Here is a 17500-nt window from a genome sequence, read left to right as displayed (position 1 = left end):
CTACCGAGACCGAGGAGGGGGAAAGGGGGGGGGGGGGGGGTGTCATCGTTTGTTGGTGGCCAGCCAATCACAGGGCACAGGGAGACAAACAACCATCCACGCTTATACTCATACCTAGGGGCAATTTAAAGTGTTCAATCAGCCTACCCTGCATGTTTTTTGGATGTGAAAGGAAATCGGAGTACCCGGAAAAAACCCACACAAGCTCAATCGCCACACTATAATTATGTAGGAATATTAATGTATAAATAGAAAACTGCTTTATATGTTTTTATGACTTCAAATGGAATTGATTGTGTTAAATGTGTATATAGTATTGTATTCATTCGATCAAAGACCCTTATGGCAGTCTTTGTAATGAATATAAAGTATATAAAATACAATATAAGTCATTACAGTAGTACTGAAATGCTATTGCAAATGAATGTGTGATAATGAGGTTTCTACTGATGAACTCTAAATGGGCTTATCCCAGATCAGTAACATATCATCAAGCCACAGGTGGATAAAATCCTTCTGGCAGATTGAACTCTCCCTATCTACACAGTAAAAGCACTGTGTTACACACTGGTTTGAATGGATACTCCATGACCAATATGAAGCGTTTTCTCATGAGTGTCCAAGTTGCATTGGTAAAATAAATCATATTATGTTTAAGAATGTGATTATCATATTGTCCCGTCATTGAATGGCTGGTTTTATTTCTATTTTTTTCTTTAACAAAGTACGTATATTTATCATAAAACACATTCCACTATTTGTACAGTATCTCTCATATCCTGAGCAGAGTCTGGACATTACATCAGCTTTTTTTTACTTCTATTATATCAAATTATTAATATGCTTGAATAGTTTTGAGGAAACACAAATCTCCATTCTAAAAATATTTGTAATTTAAAAAAAATAATGCAATCTATTTAAATAAACGTTCTATTTAGATCATTCAATGTACGACCAGAAAATTGCTGTGGTGTAATGCAGTGTTTCACAACCCCTGTGTTGTCAGCAATGGTCAAGTGTGCTGTGGGAAATTGCAAGAAGTCATACAATGTAATATTCAGAGAGAAAAATTAATATGAATATAACAAGATTAAAATTTAACTGTTACGTTAAATTATAGATTATACTATTACAAGATTCAAATTGGGAAACAGTCATTTTACTTATTTTTCTCATGATCTGGAAGTTGTTTGGTTTCTAGGGCATCAATCTTTGATGATGAGCACATTTTTTGGGGCTTAATATTAAGAGATTGAAGTGATAATTGGAGAAAAGTCATAAAATGATGATTAAAATCATTACATTATTTATTTTTGCATCACTCGAACCAGAAGGTGTTTAGGGTCCGCAGACAACGACTTTTGGTGACATTAGGTCGGAGTGAAAATTTAGATTTTGGAATAATTTTGGAGGTTTATGTGATTCCTGCTGATAAAACCTTGATCAGAATGACTATTGTTAAAATAGGCGACATAGTTTTAAATAAAAAGATTTTCAGATGATGGTGTCCCTTGAGATTTTTTCAATGGAAAGTGTGCCACAGCTCAAAAAAGGTTGAAAAACACTGCTGTAATGGATCCACATTTTGAATAGTCTTTTGTAATGTAGATATTTAGAGTAAAAGGACCATTCAGATTATGAGTCCGAAATTCAAAAAACAGCATATAGGATTGGTGTGGGTTTAGGCTATAGTTTCCATGACATGGATGTTAAACCGAAAGATTTTATCCGCATACCAAAAGGGCTAATGTGGCTGTCACACAGTTAGTTTTATGAATATGTTGCAGGCTTAAAATTTGAATTTACATATCTTGTCCCTGTATTCTCTTTACTTGAATATAAATCAAAGGTGAGAATGTTATTCAAATCATTGTAGTATTCTGTTTTTACTGATTTACACAACATCCTCACATCATTAGAATTTGAGTATATAAAATATATTACTGAGGAGCCAAGTCCCTTCCAGCTAAAGTTTAATTAATCAAGTAATCAAGTTGTTCTGGGAGGAATGTCTTCATGGCCAGCGTGTTGCAGCATTCTGCGTCTATTTAGCTCAGTATGACGATAACAGGGTAGGCTGTGAACCTGCTTTGCACAAATCCCGCTTGGTTCTCTGCAGCTGCAAATACCCCCACCACTGTTGCTGACACCCAAGCACCGATTGGACGTTGCCGGAGCCAGGCATAAGCTGTTGCCTAGCAACAGAGCGCTAGTAAACCAATAGGGAGCCATCTGAGAGGAAGGCCTACTTTGCCAATCTGCTGTTACTAAGGTGCAGAGAGGACTAAGGGCTTTTTTTCTGGGCCTGTTTGTCTGTGCATGTGTTAAGCAGGTTGATGCAACAACAACAAAAAACAACTGCTGATCTACTACATAAGATCTTCAACAGTATTGAAGTGAAGCAGTGTGATGGAGGAATGTGAATTTATGCAAACACAGAGCGGTTTTAGGTGGGTATTGAATCATAGTGGTGTGTTTTACTGTTTTAATTCCCTGAATGCTACTAATTTATCACCCTAGATTCACAGGTTTAATGTCATTTATCTGATGACTAAAGATGTTTAAGGTTGCAAGATTCATAAAATAAAATAATCTAACAAATCTTTTGTTTGTACAATGCATGCATTTTTTGCAAAAACTAGATCTTTTGACTGTGAGGATTATTTTAATGCGTGTGGAGTGACGCTCTTATGTGACATTTAACGACATGAAAAAGTTATCGTCATTTACTCGATTGTGGAATCATGATATATTAGATTAGGGGTAGGGAACCTATGGCTCGGGAACCATATGTGGCTTTCCTCTAACCTTGGAGGTAAAATATGGAAACCGATGGTGAGAGAGACGAGTCCCGAACGGACCAATAGGAGCGTCACTGCGGTGTTGACACGACCTCTAGCACCGCTTTATTTTTTTTTTATTTTGATTAGACTCTTTGACTCCTAGATTAAATTAAGAGCAATATGCCTCAATAGAAAGTACATTACAAATAAATGTGCTAGATATTAATTACATTTATAATTTTTGGATTGTGTGTAAAACAATTTATGAACCGTGATTAATCGCCATGAAGCCATATTATTTAATCCTACTTGCATAATCTATCATTGGTCAGCTCCTAGAAAAATTACATTAAAGCATACTTTAACTTTTAGGAGATGGAGTGGATGAAAATGTATTATATTTAGGTTTCAATATACAGTTCTATTACTGCATTAAAATGTTGCCTCAAATTTCGCATCCACAGTTAATAAAGGTTCTATTTATTTATTTCAGATTAAATACGGTTTGTATGTCTAAATAAATACGTTGAATTTGGCCCCTTGTCATTAAAACTGATTCAGTATAATCCGTGTAATCTGCACAAAGATGTTATGGAATGGAGTTTTCTGGTGTGTACTGCAGTGTGAGGGTCTTACTGAGTGGCCTTTGCGCTGTATGAGAGCATGATCTTGTTGCTCAGGTGCGATGGGAGAGGATTTCAGAGCGGGCGAGAGGGTGAGATCCCGTCGTATAGGCAGAGAATCCATTTTATCACCCGATCGTCCGCTCTCCAGCTGCTCTTTTACTTCTCTGCACTCTTTGCCTTCCTTTCCCTCCCGCCCATCTCGGTTCTTATGCCTCTGTCGCTGCAGTGTGTGCGAGCGCCCCTCTCCGCAAGAACGGCCGTGCCCGTGCTTCTCCTCCCCGTGCCCATGGGGCTTGTGGGTGGTGGAGTCTCTGGGCTGTAAAGGCTTCATCTCCATTTCATAATTGCTCATTTTCTCTTCATCCTGCTCGAGAAGCCGCCCTCCCCTGCTGTGCGCCCCCCTGTGCCCAGACGTCCAAGAGACAGAAGACGATGTCTCCGTCCATCTGTCTCCCCTGGCTTGTTTGTGATTAGATGAGCCAGGGTCCCGAGGTTTGTGATTGGAGGAGCTGTGTTTATGCCCGTTGGTCCTGCTCATTCCTTGTCCGCTCGCCCCCTCACCCCCTTTGTGGAAGACCCCTTTGCTTTTGTCTTCGCTCCAGCTTTTTGCCCGCATGTACTCCACCTTTCCTTCTCCAATTTGGCCTTCCTTGTTACCCCCTTCTATCAACACCTGGATTTCTGCATGTCCCCCAGGCCCTTCTTTCTCACCCCGCTCTACCCCTTCTTTCCCCTTGTCCCCGTGGTCAACTGCAGTCTGTCGGTGGAAGCGGGCACTTTTGTTGCGCTGTGATGGGCGAATTAAGGCGGGAGGACTGTGAGGCGGTGAGGAAGAAGGAGGACTGAGATCAGGTGTGGCGTTGGAGGGATCATCCGAGCCTGTGCTCCTCACGTAGAGGTCGGGGCTGTCTGCCGTTCCGGCGCTACTGGACAAGCCCTCGCCCTCCACCTCGCTGGACACCTGACACTTTGGACGTTGCACTTCCATGCCTGCAAAAGAGAAGGGAACTTAGCATTGGGTTTTCTTATTTTACTATTACAAAGGAATAGCAGCACAATTTTGTGTAGATTTCTCATAAAATAATCTGAACACTCGCAGATATTGTAAATTGTTTATGTTATGTTACGGGCGCGTTGCCGTGCAAAAAAAATGCAATATTTAAGCACACTGAACCTTTATGGCACACAACAGAAATAGGATATAAAATAGTTTTGGCCATTATTTTGCACCGATAACTTGCACTAAATGCACTGAAATGTCCCTTCAGCCTTTTCTGACAAAGTGTTATAATAAAGTCTGAAAGTAACCCAAACATGAATTTTTTTGGGAGGAAATATCAGCCATTTGTAAGGCACAAGTAGACGGACAACCATTCGCGCTCATACTCATACTTAGGAGGGATTTTAGAGACTTCAACCAGCCTGCCCAGCGTTTTTTTTTCGATGTGGGAGTAAACCGGAGTACCCGGAGAAAACACACACGCTCTCATGCAAACTCCGCACAGGAGGGCCGACCTGGGATCAAAGAACTGTGAGGTCGACGCGCTAGTCACTCAACCACTGAGCCGCAGTCAAACATAATAGGTTTAAAAAATTCTAAATGTTGCATTTTTTGCAGAAAATCCATGTACAAAGTCACAAACATGCTGCTGTGTTTTTTGTGACTTTGATAATAGAAAACATTTGGAATTATTGGTCTCACTTTACATATAACAACAACCTGTAATTTAGGATAGGTTTAGTTTTTACATCCATTACAAATTCTATTTACTGCATTTTTCGGATTATAAATCGCAATTTTTTTTCATAGTTTGTTGTCTGGTGCAACTTGTGAAATTATTAACACATTATTATATCATTTCACGTTATTTCCAAATAGGGAAATATGCAGCTGGAAATGGTTATCGAGCAGCAGGAAGAAAGTTCGGAGTTAGCGAGAAAATTGTAAGGGACTGGCGAAAAGCGGAGGTTACTCTTGGATTGGATTGAATAACTTTATTCATCCCGTATTCTTACTGAAACGAAGAAAACAAAAAAAAAAGCTCAATTGCGTCTACCTACCGAGTTTGGGCAGTTGTTTAAAAGTTACACCGAGGATGAAGATTTCATTGGATTTACTGATTAGGAGTGAAACTGATAGTTCGGTAAACCTGTTAGCATCTTCTTTATGCTATAGTTATCTAAATAAATCTTTATATGTTACGTCGTTACTGAAATTACAAGGCATGTCAGTCATGTAACGTTATTATACTGTACACTTATTCAGCCTGTTGTTCTCTATTTTATTTTAATTCTAAATTCCCTTTCAAGGTGACATGTATGTTTTTTGGTGTTGGATTTTATCAAAAAGATTTCCCCTTATAATCCAGTGCAACAAATATATGTTTTTTTCCCTTCTTAATCATGCATTTTTTGGCCGGTGCGACTAATACTCAGGTGCACTTTATAGTCCAGAAAATACGATATTTTTTTCCTTTAATTTTAAATTGCCTTTCAAGATGACAAGTATGTTTTTGGTGTTGGATTTTATCAAATAAATTTCCCTCAAAAATGTGACTTATAGTCCAGAAAAAGGCGGACAGTAGTGTAGAAGTAGTAGTGTCAAGTAACGTGTCCGTGTCTGCGCATGTGTGTCGCTGTGTTAAGCACAATATGGGGTGGTTGGGCTACCTGCAGTGTTATAGGTGTGGCTGACAAAGCTACTTTGTAGAAAAGCACAGGCTTGTGGACAGAGACCTTTATCACAAGCATGCTGTTATGGACTTTTCTCTGTGAAATGGGAAACAGCCATGCTGAGACAGAAACAGGCGCTCTCCAAAGTCAGAAACAAACCATTAGCTAGCCAGCTTTAAATATTTTCTATTGTCCAATCTGTTGTTCATATTCACAAAGAAGTTAAAGTCATTCCCAACTGAGTTAAGGCAAAAGAGAGGATATATGAGTACATACATTGAATAGGTCTGTTAATCACAGGCTATATATGTATGAGCAAACATTGTTGTTTTCATTATTGCAAAAACAAATAATATTGATAACGATCAGTTTTTGTTTGTGGGCAAACTGAAGTAGAGCACAAAAAACAGTGCATGCTGGTAGAAAATGCAAACAAAAAGCTATAGGAAGATTCAAATACAAAACCTTTGATTGTAAAGCACCCATCTAAAAAAAATGCTGCGGCTAATTGATTTTAATTGAAGCGGACATGGATAGGTGTGTTAGGCCAATCGTTATCAGTAAATCCTCTGTGTGTTTGAACGCACCGTTTCCTGGCTGCTGGAATGATGGAGAGAACTGCTTGGCAGTGACTCTGGCCATGCGACTCTCCTCTTGAGCTTTCTGAGCTGCTCCAATAGCGGCCTCTGCTTTACCCTGTGCATGAGCCGTTCTGAAACCGAAAAAGAAAAATAGGATATTATACAAAATCCATTTTCGAACAAGATGAAAGACATTGCAGGCATGTAATTGCCCTAGGATGATACGATGATAATACAAATAGGCCAACCGTAATAACAGTGGGATGAAAAGTGTATTAACCCTGAAATTTGTAAATGACTTGGTAATAAAAAGCAGTTTGACTCTGATGAAAATCAGAAGTATTGTATTTTCCGTACTATAAGGCGCAACCAAAAGATTTCAATTTTTCAAAAGCTGGCAGTGTGCCATATAATCCAATGCCTTTTATCTGTCGATCAGTATTGGTTAATCGTTGTATGAAATTCCCTATAGCACAGCTCCATCTAGATTATGTACAACACAACTCTTAACCACTAGGTGCTACTACTACTAATACTACTACTACCACTAGCACCACCACTACTATCACAGCGTCTTATAATCTTGTACCGCCTTATATATGAAACAAATTTTCAGATAAGCCATTCATTGAAGGGGAGCCTTATAGTGTGGTATAAACAAATGCTCTGCTTGTAAATTAAATGATTTATTAACATCAACGTTAATTTTGGCTGCATATGAGAAATGCGCAATGATTAGTGGGGTGATGTTACAAGTGTGTGTGATAAAGCATATTGTGATTTAAGAAAAAAACATCTAGAGTCAATGAGGAAGAAGTCAGTAGCCCATCGAATTCAGACTGAAAGGACAAATGCCAGAATTGCATCCAAATCTTCCTTACTGTGAGGCACCATTCATTCACCATGCCACAACCGATATCAGACTTCGTATTTTTGTTAACATACATTGCTGGTAGTATTTATCAGACACAGTCTTATTATGGCAAACCACTTCATGCTATTGCAATGGGGCATATGGCGAGATGACTCGTCAAGCAGACATCTCCCCCAATCCCTCACCACACCCCACCCTCTCTCTCTCTCTAGCTTCCTTTTGCTCACAAGGTGCAGGAGGCGTATTGATGCAGTGTTGCATGTTGTAAGACATTGATTTTCACCTTGCTGCCTCTTTGTTTCTCTTTACCCTGATCCACACTCTATTGCCTACCACACAATGGGAGGCACACGCCAATTTCAAACCACATCCGCATGGGTGGGTGGCATGAATACTTTTCTTACAATTTTTTTGGAGGGCAATTGTAGTAAAGGTAGGATTTCTAACACAAAAAATACCTGACTCATAATCAGTCTTCTCCTTTTAATCCTGGTCCATACAACAAAAGACAAAAAAATGTCTCTACACCTTTCTCATTACTTGCAGTATGACACATCACTCCCCACCTGTTACTGCAACAATAATTCAATGCATTGAAATAAAGTACGAGATCAATGTATGCATAATTATACCACTCGATCCCTTTTAGACAAACAGGAAAGGAAGAAGAGAGAAAGAAATGTGATAAGAAAGAAAGGGAAGAAGATAATAAAGAAGAGACTCAAAGGTGTCTTTGATAAGAGGAAGCACACAGGGAAACAAGTCTTATTCAACATCAGTGAATCATTATCATTAATTGTGAAACAGCTTAATTACAGACACACTTAAAGGACTCCTGTGTTAAATAAAAGGAGGTGAAGGAGAGCTAGCGCAATGACTGTTTTACGACTATTGGACAGACTCTTTTCATTACCGTACAACTAGGAAACAAACTGTAAATGTGATGTAAGTCGCTATATTGCAGATTACCTGATTGCATTACTTATTATTTTTTACCTCATATTCAAACTGTGCATATTTACTCCAAACTGTCATTTTTTGTGGTGAAATAAGTATTTCTTAGGCTAAAACATTAAAAAGTCACTCCTCCTAATAACAACATACAGCTTAACTGAACCACTTAAAAGGAATAAATATTACATAAGTTTAATAGGAACAAATATGAGATCATACATCATGCTATGCATACTATGAGTACCGTATTTACTCGCATAAAAGACGCTTTCATCGAACGAAAAAATGATGACTGAATCGGGGGTACATTTTAAATTAAAAAAAAAGGTTTTGGTTGCCATGGGGCTATAATTAACCTCAGGAGAAATATTTTATGAAATGCCAAATTTTCATTTGTGTTGTTTTAGTTGTTCTTCACGGAGTGAAAGCAAATCCTTCATTTATTTGAAGAAACGTTACATTTTTAAGACTGTCAGGATTCTACTCATTATCCATTGAAACAATTTTATGTGAAGTTGCAGCTTCTTAACTTTTTTTGTGTTCACTTGCTGTGCTCTTACGTGATATTGTATTATATTGCTTATATGCGCATCAAAACACGACATGCCCGCGCAGGCGGCTTATATACGAGTAAATATGGTAATGGATGTCTTATGCTGTGTACTATTTGCTTGGCTGTGAATGAATGAGTGATACACCATTTGAGGAAGTTTTTGGGCATCTGATATTGCCTTGGCTTGTATTAGTACATTACTCCATTTCATCATTGCAGTACTCATAGTTATTACTCCAGAGTTAAAGACTATAGTACTTTATTTCAAGGAGGCGAGAAAAACACTGCACCTTCCAAAGAATCTGGCAATGTCTCCAAGCGGCGGAGAAAAATTCTAATGATAGTGTAGAAATGTATTCTTGATTTGCTGAAGGAAGTTTTACAACTGATGGCTGCCATTAAGGTATTAATGAATCCTTGTGAAAAATGTTGAGGATAAAGAAGCACTAATGTGGGGCGACAGTTTTTAACAAGGGTGGTAACCCCCCACAATAAGGCAAATGTAGGACTCAAGTATGTGTTGGATTTCTGGATTTGCGACTTTAGGATGAAAAGGTAGCTGCCTGTCCCTTCCTCTGTTGCCTGCCCAAGGTTTCCAATTGCCGAATGACTCACAATGGTGAAAGACTGGGTACGCCCAGTAAGTGTCACTTACAAATAAGCATCATTAGAAACATGGCATTTAGCCACTTGTGCCTGCACTAAAATGATACAGTGAATATTAGGATATAAATTAACCAAGATTCAAAACTCATTAGTCTTAATATTGGTTTTGTAGTTTACATCAGTAGAATTACCTTTGCAACAACCCTGCGTCTCCTACCCTGTTTTCACCTGTCCTCCCTCTTCTTGTCAAATAGATTAGTTGATGAATCCCTTTTCCACAGGTTGTCACATTGGTAAATGAAATTGTCACAGCTTTATGATGCTACCTTAGGTAAGGTAGTATTTATATTCAATCATTTATTGTATCCCCATTTGCTAAGTTTGATCTGTCCCAACTATATTTTTATATCAAATCCACGGTGCAAACAATCGCAACAGAAATATTTTGTTGCCTTCTTTAGGGCACATAAAAACTCTCCCAGCATTAAAAGAAGTCAAATAAATCTACATTCCATGTGTTATGGCAGCTGACTGGGACCGTTTTTTTTCATTCTTCATTCATTTTCTGTGCCACTAATCTTCAATGGGGGTTGCAAAGAGTTCTGGAGCCTAGTTTGGTGTCTGTCCAACCAGCAGTAAGTCAGATTGGTTTCCACTACAAAGATTTCTATCTATGATATTGTCTCTGTACAGTGGGGCAAATAAGTAGTTAGTCAACCACCAATTGTGCAAGTTCTCCTACTTGAAAAGATTAGCGAGGGCTGTAATTGTCAACATTGGTAAACCATAAGAGACAGCATATGGAGGGGAAAAAACTGAAAATCACATTGTTTGATTTTTAAAGAATTGATTTCCAAATTAGAATGGAAAATAAGGGGCCGTTTTTTCGGCACAAGGACCAAGATGACTGATCTGTGTAAAGGAAAGAGATTTTGAGTGAAAATCTCCAAGGAAAATCTGCAAGGACATTGAAGATGAGCTACATAAAGTATTGAGATGAACTTTTGGTATTCACCAAATACTTATTTTCCACCATGATTTGCAAATACATTCTTTAAAAATGAAACAATGTGATTTTCTAAAAAAAATTCCACATTCTGTCTCTCATGGTTGAGGTTTACCCATGTTGACAATTACAGGCCTTTCTAATCTTTTCAAGTAGGATAACTTGCACAATTGGTAGTTGACTAAATACTTATTTGCCCCACCGTATGTGTTGTGTTTGGCAAGTATGGTGCTAAGCACAAACAAACCTTGAAGTGTCCCATTGGTAGCATTTAAATAAGCGTAAATTAAAGCACAGTATAAAATACCCTTGTGATTTTTTGGGGGGAAAAGTTAAGTGTGAAGTGGAGTTTTACCTATTTGTCTTCATCCAAGGACACTGTTGCCTACCACATACAAACGATGTTAGTAGTATGTATTCCTTTTTTTTTTTAAGCAAGGCGCATTAGGCACAAGATAAAGATAAACTAATTTAGTTGTCCATGGAAATAAGACCAAAAAAATCTGGTTTGGGTGGATGCATGTTTGATGTTTTTGTTTCGGTTCTAACAGAAAATGATTCATTACTAAATTCCTGGCTCTGGAAAAACACATGATGGCTGAAAAAAGAATGAAAATGTTCCATTAATTCTTCTTGGTGTTGTGTTAGAAGTGTGGTTACTGTGGTTGTGAGTGCCTTTAACATAGTCATCAAGTCTAATAGGATTGGCCTTTTCCTAATTCAGCTCATGTATTTTCTTTCATGCAGCGGTGGGAGGATCGTAAACAAGTATGCTTATGAAGGTAATGGATAACCTGACTCTGCATTTCCTTTGCAGTCCCACAAACAATGCGATGTAAAAGTATTTGCCTTTTTTTTTTAGAAATTACTACAGATAATTGGTTGGAACACCCTCAGCACCATCAACGAATTCAAGTGTTTACGATGACGGATCATTGTAATACTGCAGAAACGGTATAAAAAGTTTTTCTTATCAGGCCATAAAATATTCTCCCGGACATCTGGAGAATGATTCAGAGGTTTTAATTTGTTTGTTTCATTCACCAAAGTAAGATGGACCTTTTGCAAATTTTCTTTTCAAGCAGCAATGGTTTTTAGCTTGGAAATTGGCCATTTGTGCTATTTGTCTTACTAAGTCTTTCAAACTGATTAATTGAGGAAATTGAGCGGTCAATGTTCCTCTACTTTCTCATGTTTTCTACATCTGAGGATAATTGGTCTCATTGTGGAACCACCTTAAGATTTATGAAGGCTTAGTAACCCTTTCAATATTGTTTGCTGATACTTACCATAATTATTATATGTTCATAAATATTTCAAAATCGTGGAATTTTATCAGTTATTGTTTTCTGTGTTCGTTTTTTTTTCCAGTTGTCCAACCTGATTTTGTCAGGCAAACTCAATTTGAATTATTTCTTGATTGACCAGCAGTAACTGGATGTCATCGTGAGGTGCTCAGTGCAATTAACTGTGACTAAGCCCGGTTAAATTCAGGATTTGACAATGGCTACTTTTTATTTGTTTTACACGAGGCGACTATGTAATTAGATTAGTTGTTAGTAGTTTCTTGGCTATTTTGGAGATAGCCCCTTACCAATAAACAGTGAGTAAATTACCATCTCCAGCTCACCCAACTAGTAGTGATTCCCCCACCCCACCAGAGTGGGATTTGAACCCGAAACTACCAGAGCATTGCAACAGTGGAGGTCTAATGAGATCACACACTTGAAAAAAATACATCCTGGTTTGGGTGGTTTCTCGTTGCTCTTCAAGAGAGTGATCACAGGCTAACAGAGACCCAGATGGTCTCGCGTCATTTGGCGTAAGACTTGTACTATAACCTCCCTAATCCTACTTCCACTTTAACAATAATCCTGTCCCTAATCAGGCAGGGATAACATAATAAACAATTCTGCCACACTGATCCGACAGTAGGACGTGGAGCCACGGCCCACAAGATGAAGCGAGATCAAACACTCATAGTATAACATGAAATACAGGGAATGGTTGTAGTATGTGGTCAATAGTACATGTAAACTGTTGTTAGGAAATTTGTACAAACACGTTCACTTTTGAATTTTCTTTAAGCTGTTGTATTTGATGTTTGCATGTGGATCACTCAAGTTTAAGATTGAGGGCTGCGGTGTGTCCAAGTCATAAACTCATCAACCAGGGAAGCATCAACTACGGAAACCAGGCGAGGGACACCTTGAATTAGTGCCCGGTCAATTGAGGACAGGGAGACAGACGATCATTCACGCTCACATTTATACCTAGGAGCAATTTAGAGTGTCCAACCTGCTTACCAAGCATGTCTTTGGGATGTGGGAGGAGACCAGAGTACCTAAAGAAAACCCACGCAAGCCCAGGGAGAAAACCAAAACTCCACAGAGGAAGGTCAGGACCTAGGAACAAACTCTCAATCTCAGAACTATGAGGCCTACAAACTAACCACTCATCGACCGGACCCTATATATGAAGCATTAAAATAGGACAAACATTCAATGATAAAAATAAATCTCATCTCATTTTCTGAAACCGCTTTATCCTCACTAGGGTCATGGGACGTGCTGGAGCCTATCCCAGGTGACTTCGGACCAGAGGCGGAGGGGGCATCCTGAATTGGTAGCCAGCCAATTGCAGGGCACAAAAAGATAAACAACCCTTCACGCTTACACTCATAACTAGGGGCAATTTAGAGTGTCCAATCATCTTGCCATGCATGTCTTAGGAACATGTGAGGAAACTTATTTTGATTATTTTAAGAAGGCATCGATGTTAGTTATTGTGTATGATTAATGAAGCTCATGAATCCAAATAAATGACTGAAGTTGTGACACAGCACATCAAGTTTGTAGAACAGGCCAAAACAAGAATAAGTACCTTGACAGAGCAATCTCCGATTTTTGCCGTGCGATGTCTGCTGCCTTCTGTGCTCCCTCCATGGCTCGGTCCACTTTCTCTCTGATTTTGCTGGCCCGGAGCGGGATCAGGTTCTTCCTTTTTCCACTCACGAGGATGTTCTGCTTGTACTTGCCTTCTTCTTTAGTGCCGTCAGGAAATGCGGTGCAGCCATAGCCGTGGCGTTTGTTGCTGAGCCACTCTCCCTCATATTGTAGCCCATCGGACCTCCGACTCACTCCGAATCCAGTCCTCTTGTCATTTTTCCACTCCCCACAGTAGGTTTCTGTTGCTGTGGCATCCACATCATCATCAGCTACTGCCAGTTCCACATCGGCATCTCCAAGGCTTGAAAAAAATGACCACAATAAGGATTTAGTTTTGTTCAAATTCAAGTGACCTGATTTTCAGTATCTGTCGATGCCAAGCACTAATCCGATACCTCGGAAATCTACCCTAATTTATCTTTAGATTACTTTGTTGTACCTTGTAGCCTTTTACTCAATCACCACCACTGACAGCAATAGACATTATGTTTATTTAAACTGGGAAGGCTGGCATTGACAGCAATAATCCTCCCAGTAAAAATGGATGGGATATCCATCACGTTCAATAGCAGCCAATGAGTTTATATGTAAAAATGAAACATTTTAAAACCTTTTTACCCAATTCCTATCTTCTAAAAGTTATGTGATTTTAGGTACATCCTTATTTTTTAATACGCTGTTTAAGTATACATCAAGTGGTTATACTTGTTATTCAAAGAATTGTTGTTGTGTAGAGATGGGATTTTAAAACTAAAATTTAAAAAAATCAGAGGAATAAACAAGTTATAAAGGACTTGCAATTGATGTACTGTGAAAAATATTATGTGTAGTATCACCTACACTAAATCTTGCAAGACTATTCAGAGGACAATTGACAACAAAACTGGAATCTGCATGTTCATTTGCTATTTTGTGTCTGCGTTTTGTTTTTCTCCAAATCTACACCAAAATGCTGATACCAGTGAAAACAATGATGAGGATCATTAGAGTAATCTGTTCATAACCAACGTATTCATCTTTTGTCTGCGATTGGCTGGGCACTTTTCCAGGGTGTAATTTTTGTTTGCTCATATTTGCTAATGGAAAAACACAATAGTAAGCAGTAATAGTATAATTGTATAAAATATAATATAATTTATGTGTGTCGGCTGATGGCAACATAAACTTGTAATCTTTTTTTGACAGGATAATATGTGTAAATAACCACAGATCTCCAAATAATTGTCTATATTCTTATGAATTCCCATGAATAATTATTATAATTAGTGTGGTTTCTATCAAAAAGTATAAGAGGATAAAAAAAAAACATATCACTACTCTATCAGGCCATCATTTCATTAAACAAAAAGTCTGAAACAGTGCAAGTGTGCACGCGTTTCCACTTTGGTTTTAAAAAATGGCTTAATAAGGTGTTATGAGGCACTTGCCCCACAAACAGGTAAGGAGCTGCTGACAGTGATGTTGAAAGCACTTTATCAGTCTGCTTAGTGCCTTTAAAAATAAACCACAATCCTTAATACTTGGAATTCGACACCGTGGATTTGCAGAAATCTGTGACATAGGATACACACCAACTGTCCACAGCACTTATGTTTCGTAAACATAGCATAATACTCTGAAAAGGGTACACTTTCATTTGTCTAATATTTGTGACACTTTGGTAAAACCATCAATGATTTCCTTCATACAGCCTCTAACTTATCATGCCCAATTATTTTTAAATGACATTTCAGGGAAACATCATACGCTACACAAAAAAAATATGTATAGCAAAAGCGGTTTGGAAATACTTTCAAGTTTTTTTTTTGATTTTATCATATAATGCTGCCCCTGAAAATAATTTAAGAACGTTCATATATGTACTGCTACCAGAGTTGTGAAATGTAAAAGATTTGCTTCTCAGTATGGCAACATTAGTGTTGCACAGTATATTTGATTAAAATCAAATGAGACATTACTTACCCACAATACTTCTATCCTTATCATTTTAAATAAAACAGTTAAAGAAAGTTAGAAATGTCCTGATGCAGATTTCTTTCACGTTATGTTTTGCCAAAATTAAACATATTTTTGCAGCCGTAAAAATAAGGAAAAAAATATTGAGATGAGAAAACACTGATTTGAATGACAGATCTGATTTTTTTATCAAGATATGTTTTTTTGCAGATACTGATTCGATACCCATTCTTTTAGACCAATAAAAATAATGAAATGAGAAATTTTATTTTTTGTGATAAATTGAGCTCTGCTGATAACTCTGCAAAAATTATCTCCTTAGAAATATTACGCAGTGCTTTGTCACTACCATTAGTTTAAAAAAAAAGAAGTATAGTCCCACTCAACAGAGACAGTGGTTTGATTCACATCACCCAAAAAAAACACGATGGTACTGAAAACACGTGACTACTAGAACTGGTCTGGTCTTGTGACCAAATCTAATAATTTTAAAATAGTCGTTTCGGGCCAATACTGAATGAGTCTCCAATCAGGACATCGTTAATAAAAGATAACACACTATGAAGTGGTGAACAAACTTTGCTATTGGGAAATAACGAGCAACTTACAAAAGGCAATAATCGTGTAATAATTAATAAAAGGCAATCCGACTCAAAGAGTGATCACGGATGGATGGCTGAAAGTAAAAGCTCTCATTTGTGAAAGAGCACAAGATGCGATCAAAGACCGCTGACACAAATGTAGTGGCAATTTCAAAGGCTAGCGGAAAAATGTCAGCCATTTACTAAATGTCAATAGTTACAAGTATTAAACTAATGTGGTCTTTATAACTCTGGGAATTCTGCTACAATTGGGTATTCTAACAACCCATGTAGGGGGTTGTGTACTCAACACCAATTGGAAATATCAACATTCGCAACAACATTAGAGTAAGGTGAAGTGTTCGCATAGTGATTGACAAAAAGCAAAAATTTTAGAAAAAAAAACAATGTTCCTCGGTACTTGGTAAGTAATATTTGCGTGGATTACAGAATTGCCAACTACTCCAAAATTTCAAGATTTTACAACTGCAAATGCAAACTCTAGGACTCCAGGCAACCTCCATAAACTCCGGAAATCCCCAAAAATTGTCATTTTTTTGAAGCAATCATTTCAGAAAAATACCAAATTTCCAATTTAAATGCCTCGAAATTCACACCCTTGCTTCAGCTTCCGCCATCTTGATTCAACTGCAGTGTAAAGTGGAGGAATTCGGTAACAAGAGTGCATTGTGAATCATCCGAAATACAAGTTCTGACGAATGATTCATCTTGTGCGACTTTAGCGTATATCGATTTTGCGTGAATCGCATTCTCTTTGGATAAACTGGATAAATGTGACAAGAGTACTCCTGAAATGGGGTCGACGAAGGTTGGCAGCTCTGGGATTATGGAGCTCGTTACATTTTAAATCAGGAGGATCAAAGAGGCTCCAGCGACCATAAACAGTGAATACATTTCAATGTATACCTGCACAATAAAATGATTGACCCAAATTTGTCTGGACCCAAGTCGCACTTTAAGTACTTAAAAATATCTGCTTACTGTGATTCATCTCATACTCCACTTACCTGATGGTAGAGTTGATATCAGAGGCAGCTGAAGACACAGTACTCATCCCAGCTTCACTCCTGAATGAGCTCTGTTTCGACCTTTGAGAGGCCAAAGAGCTCCTGGACTCAGACTTCCTCAGTTTGAGCCCTGACAGAATTGACCTCCTGAACAGCCCACTCTTTCGCTTCCCCTTTAAAAGTTCAGTTTCACTGTGTGCCGTCAGTACAAAGCCCCCTCGAGACACCGCCGGACTACTGCCGCTGCTTCCAGTACTGCACATTGAGACGCTGGTGGACAAGGTACCAGGAACAGGCGGAGGAACAGGAACGACCGCACCCGTCCGGTCAA

General features: G+C 38.3%; 1 protein-coding gene across 1 annotated transcript in view; it reads right to left on the bottom strand.

The window, feature by feature from the left end:
* Positions 1 to 3175: 3175 nt before the first annotated feature.
* Positions 3176 to 17500, bottom strand: part of jph3b (junctophilin 3b) — a 36040-nt gene continuing 21715 nt past the window's right edge. Inside the window, exons 2-5 of the mRNA XM_077711871.1 lie at positions 17170 to 17500; positions 13540 to 13905; positions 6670 to 6794; positions 3176 to 4399 (exon numbers count right to left, since the gene is read on the bottom strand). The exon at positions 17170 to 17500 is cut by the window's right edge and continues 156 nt beyond it. Coding sequence (XP_077567997.1) covers positions 3330 to 4399; positions 6670 to 6794; positions 13540 to 13905; positions 17170 to 17500 — 1892 coding nt within the window. The 3' untranslated portion in view covers positions 3176 to 3329. The remainder of the gene's footprint in view (positions 4400 to 6669; positions 6795 to 13539; positions 13906 to 17169) is intronic.

This window comes from Stigmatopora nigra, chromosome 2 (genome assembly GCF_051989575.1).
Source record: "Stigmatopora nigra isolate UIUO_SnigA chromosome 2, RoL_Snig_1.1, whole genome shotgun sequence".
In the NCBI taxonomy this organism is placed as follows: Eukaryota; Metazoa; Chordata; class Actinopteri; order Syngnathiformes; family Syngnathidae; genus Stigmatopora; species Stigmatopora nigra.
The sequence above is the reverse complement of the archived record's forward strand: the minus strand, read 5'-3'. Positions and strand labels throughout refer to the sequence as shown.